Here is a 5,592-nt window from a genome sequence, read left to right as displayed (position 1 = left end):
CTGGCATGACCCGTCGAACGTTTGACAGTTACTCTCATTGAGACCCTGAACTTGTCAAAGTTAAAATGATGATTGGTTAGTTGGAGGGCCATCTTAAAAGGCTTCGTCAAAATGGTTTAACTCAGTGGCCTGGCAGCCCATGAAAAGCCTCGATTTGGGCCTGGCAGCCCTTGAAAAGCCTCGACCATGGTTTTTGTTTGCTTCTTGCCAAGTTTTTGTTTTTCGTAAGGTTTATGTTAAACCGGTGTTTTTTAACCCGGTATGGCTTACGGATCTTCTGTTAAAGCATACAATTAAAGGTAACCCGGCATCCTTCAAAACCAGTCTGGCTTTGACACCTTGTCTCCAGCAATCGGCCGGTGTTCATCACAACCCGGTTCTATATCATATATATACCAGCATGGCATGGTGGAAGTTGGGTTTTCACCCTTCTTCAAATCACAATTGGTAAACCAACAACAATGTTTTGTATCACAGGTATGATTTATTATTGCTGCAACCATAGTTGCTTACCAAGTTGTGTTGGGTATTTTGACCCGTCCGGTGGTAAACCGCCCGGACAGATTTTTCTTATGCAGACACAGAGATTGCATAATATTGTGAAAATACATAAGCTAGTACTGAAATTATCATGACGAATCAACGCAAAGTGTATCCCAGTGCACGATGGCAATGGATTAAAGTATTTTCACTAGCCTATTACAAGGCGCTTGAAAGCCCAAAGTATGGTGTTTCCAACAGAACAAGGTTTCTGGAGCATCACTCTGATTGCCGGATCAAGTCTCATTACCATGTTGATGCGAAGTTGATGGGTCATTTGGCGTCGGATCAGCCTCCTCCTCCCCACCTAGCGGCTGGAAGTTTGTGGTGGTCCAGTCAATCCGGGTTAAGGCCTGAAAGATAGCTTCTTCACTGATAAGTTCTGACGGATCAATGTCAGGGGCATAAGTGTGCTTACGGATTCGCGGAATAAGATTTTGTGCCTCCGGCATAACAGTGTTAACCCGTTTGTTGTTGGCATCATAATAAGACCAGTGAACAGTCAAGTTAGCATCTTCTGCCAGCTGACTCGCCAGAGGACGCATTTCCCTTGTCACTTTTTTAAGGGCTTCATCATCAAAATCTGCCCCGTTTTCTTGTGTGCTTGGAAAGCCTTTGGCAAGGTCAGCCAGATCCAAGTTGGCTATCCACGCTTTGTCTCGGGTAAGTGCCAACAAAGCGCCAGCCCTGGCAGCAGATCGCTTTACCTCTTCTATCTGTGCTGGTGCCATGGATAGCCTTGCCAGAGTGTCCTTGATCAGTGTTGGGTCTGGATTGTCATAGGATGCTGCGCAGATAACACGTTGAGCACCGGCATATAGTTGTTCAAGCAGAGTATATGCTGCTTTCAGCTTCATCCGTACATCTGAGCCCAGATGAGTAATGCGGCTACCTGCAACGGTTTAAGAATTTCATATTTCAACCGGCACCTTACAAGATGGATATTTCAGATGCCTTAATAGGAGTACTTACCAAATACTGCGGAAGTCATGGCGTTCACTTTACGCTTCAACCCAGAAAGTTCTTCTGCCACCGGTTTAAGAGCAGACTTGGCATCTTCAGCCCATTTTAGCAATGTACCCTTCTCAGTGTCCCAACTGGCACGTTCAGTCTTGAATTCTTCCTTCAGTCGTTCCATGGAAGTTAAAGCGGCTCGAAGTTCATCTTTGGCCTTAGAAGATTCTTCTTGATGAGATTTGATACTCTCTTGAAGATCAGCAATCTGCGTCCGTTGATGGTTTATGTCAGCCTGCCACAATCAGAGGAGCATATCAATATTTTATCAAAAGTCCCAAGCATACAACTGGTTCTACACTTGGCACTTGGGGGCTAATGCAGATTGCTTCTTTCCTACTGCTTATTCAAAGTCCCGAGGATTAATACAAGTTTCAATCATGGCACTTGGGGGCTAATGTGTATTTGTTTAAAAAACTTAAAAGTCAACAATGTGCAGTTTGGAAGTTCAAAAGTCCCGGGTTGTCTTTCCAAGCTAAACCGGCCCTTGGGGGCTACAGGATACAAGGCAGTGAAAATACAAAGATAAGCATGAAAATATTTACCTCGTAGTGTTCCTTCATCAGATTTACCAAGTCAGTCTCATTATCTCGGTTTGTATAAAGCCGGTTCAAGAATCCGGAATGAAGATCCTGGGCAGAAATATTAGCATATTTTGACAAGTCAGCTTCCATCTTCCTCTTGCCCATAGAAGTAAAGTCATCCTTGGCGGTATGTTTTGCCAAGGTAACTGGATTGCCCGGAGCGGTATAAGCAGTGCCAGTAACAATAACGTCATCATCTTTGGCTGGGTTAGGAGTGGTAGCAGGGCTTGGGGGATTAGCAGTTGACCTCAGTGGATCAACAACCGGACTTGCAGGTATAGCATGTGGACTTGAGGTGCCATCATGTGCGGCCGGATCAGCTTCCGGCGGATCAGCGTTGTTAGTTGGCTCCGGCGGGACAGAATCATCCATGATATTATCAAGATTTTTATCAGGATTTTCAGGAGTTTTCTCTAGTTCAACTTTGCCGGTAGGGGCACTGGTCTTGGCCTTCGTACTCAGATGAGCTTTAGCACTAATATTAAAACAAGGATTAGCATGATTAACCGAATTATGAAGGAGAAGGGAGGGCTGTATGCTTACCCAGGGACGGTTTTCAGTGGAGGCAGCTGAGTGGTTGATGAACCGCCGGACGAATTAGAAGATACCTGGTAGTTTGAATCACATGGATTGAGAGGGCATCGGAAGAAACCTTTGAAAACATAACGTTTTTCAGGAGAACAAGCAACCTCTGGACGATGTTTCCGGTTTGGTGTATGAGGTAAACCGGAAGAAGTGACCTGTTGACCACTGTGCCGGGTTGTGCGACGCCCTTCGGTTTGCTGTGTCTTCAAGGAAAGTTTTTGATCCAAATGAGCAACAGGGTGAGAGCATTTCACTTTCCGAACTGCATGGCGAAATCGTTGAACCGGCACAAGTTCTGAGTCAGAAAGATAAATTACCTCAACATGATCTGCATGGCTGGCCTCCGCATCATCCTGGGAGTAATCATTATCAGTAAAATATATGAATAGAAGTCAAGGGAGTCAAACTTTACCTCTTCAGCCGAGTCACCGACATCCTCTGGTGGTTCCGAAGACTCAGCAGTTTTCTTTTTGGCGGCTCTCTTGATGACCTTGGTCTTAACACGAGGAGCCTTAGCCGCTTTGTCTTGAGATTTCCTTTTCCAGAAGGAGCTACTGGCCTATGAGATTGCACAAAGGGTTATTATAGCAGTGTTAAAGCGGAGAAGAATCAGGAAAAGTACAAGGTTAAAATCTTTACCGCTGGCGGTTTGTTGGAGGTATAAAAAGGACGCAGACCAATTTGAGTACATACGATGAGCGGTTCGTCAAGTACTTTCTTTACACCTTCAATGACTTCATCGTCAGTCAGTTCTATTTCATTAAACCGTTGTGGATCATTGGTGTTGCCGGTATATTCAAAAATCAGTCCGGGCCGGCGGCTTAAAGGTAGAATGCACCATGAAATCCAACAGCGGACGAGATCAACACCAGTTAAACCGTTGGCAAGGAAAGCCCGGAGTTTGGCGAGTTGAGGTGCATAGGCTTGTCGGTATTTGCAGACAATCTCTGAGGTAAAGGGTGATTATTGCTGAGCCGGTGTGGACGGTAGCCCGGTAAAGGATTCTCTTCAGCAAGGGCAGTATTCTGACAGTAGAACCAGGTTTGGTTCCGGTCTTTTGGATGGCTGTGAAGTTTGGCGTGAGGAAATTCAACCTCTTTCCTCTTTTGGATCGACACACCACCAAGTTCAGTATTGGGTCCGTCAGAAAATTCAGTTCGACGGTTTAAGTGAAAGAGATCTTGAAAGAGGTCGACAGTTGGTTCTTCTTGCAGGTAAACCTCGCAGAATACTTGCAAATCGCATATGTTGGACACCGAATTTGGTCCAATATCTTGAGGATGAAGTTGGAACCTGGCAAGAACATCCCGGAATTTTTTTGATCCGGGAGGACTGAAACCTCGAGCTAAATGTTGCATGAACACAATCACTTCTCCATCTTGAGGCTCAGGAGGGCACTCAGGGCCAGGAACTCGCCAATGGAGGACATTTTTTGAAGCTAAAGGACCTATGGTGACATATTCATTGATTTGCGTTTCTGTGATCCGAGATGGCACCTAGTTGCAAGCAGCAAATTGCTTCTTCATCTTACAAAGTCTGTAAAAGGAAAATGGACGGTTTACGATTGGCGGTTCATATGTGTTTGTCAAATGTTAAACCGGCAATTCAAGGTATACGTATGAAGTGAACCAGGCATTGATGTTCAAGTCTAGATGGCGGTTTAAGAGAGGGCTAATGACATATGACGGATTATCAATACTAAAGGATAAACCGCCCTTGGGAGGCAGAACCCAATCTGAAAATTTGTTAAGTGTTGCGGAAACAAGTTTCACAAGATGGTGATATAATTTTGGATCTACTGTTGTTCAAAAAACAAATTTTTCTGAGTCTTACAATGGTGTTAAATAGAACAGAGATGGTTCAGATAAGGATTAATACAGGAACAGTAAGATGCTGTAGTACAGCAGATTAAAGCTACAGATCCAGCCGCAAGGGGAAACTATCAGGCCTAGCTAGATTCAGTACGATGCTAAAGGAAAAGCAGAGAAAGTACTGATGAACACTGACGAACACCGAAGAAACTTCGAAACCCTAATGCAGATTTAACAAGTAAAGGGAAGGAGTATTTACCAGAGACACGCAGCGGCGGAGTATCTTAAGAGATCTGGTACGAACAGGGTGATGCAGCGGCCTAGTTGGTGCAGACTGGAAGATCGACGACGGCGGCGGCGGCGATGCTTGAGGTCTTCGGGTCGCGAGGAGGAAGACGATGCGAATAGGAAAGGGGGGAAATGGAAGGCGCCCCGGTCTTATTTATAAGGGAAGTGGAATAAAATAGCAGGCATGAAAATCGAGGAGTCAGGAGCGGAAAAAGAGGATGTAGCTGTCGCCTCGATCTTCGGGAATTAATTAAAGAGAAGGGAATCTTCATAAATCTTTTTATACAGGGATGACGTCACAATGATTTACTGCAGTGATAGAAGATGACATCATGGCGGTTCACCAAAGTTCACAGGGAGAAGACAATATGGCGGTTTACGAAAATTGTCAGAAAGTCAGGTAGTTTTTTCTAAGGATTGAAGATTGACATGAACAGGTTCAAATCAATCCGGGGCCTAATGTTGAGGATATAACCATTAAGGGTAAACCGCCCAGGAGGGGTCGGTTCACCTTCACCTATGCTGAAGCCCAAGGAAACCCAGAAGATGGCGCTTTACAGATAAGGCTTAGAGGCCCAGAGCCCGCAGGTGATTTAGGGCCCATGGTAGTAAACCGCCATGATTGTATAAACTTGTATTATAAGATAGGAAAGAGGAGACCGAGGCGGACACTTGTATGAGCCAGCCTCGGGACTCTGTAGACCGGCCGGGGTCCTCCTGAGTATATAAAGGGGAGACCCGGCGGCGGTTCAAGGAGAGAGAACAACAAC

At 45.2% G+C, this 5,592-nt stretch overlaps 1 protein-coding gene across 1 annotated transcript; it reads right to left on the bottom strand.

Annotated features, from left to right (window-relative positions):
• Positions 1–776: 776 nt before the first annotated feature.
• Positions 777–4,152, bottom strand: LOC147958451 (uncharacterized). The gene is made up of 7 exons (XM_087532136.1): positions 4,094–4,152; positions 3,363–3,543; positions 3,136–3,282; positions 2,682–3,076; positions 2,100–2,613; positions 1,513–1,789; positions 777–1,432 (listed from the first exon to the last, which is right to left on the bottom strand). The coding sequence occupies exons 1-7, from the start codon at positions 4,150–4,152 to the stop codon at positions 777–779; spliced, it is 2,229 nt and encodes a 742-aa protein (XP_087388262.1).
• Positions 4,153–5,592: the final 1,440 nt, after the last annotated feature.

This window comes from Triticum urartu, chromosome 7A, assembly GCF_056163025.1.
Source record: "Triticum urartu cultivar PI428250 chromosome 7A, HENAU_Tu73, whole genome shotgun sequence".
Lineage (NCBI taxonomy): Eukaryota > Viridiplantae > Streptophyta > Magnoliopsida > Poales > Poaceae > Triticum > Triticum urartu.
This window is presented reverse-complemented; position numbering and strand designations above follow the sequence as displayed.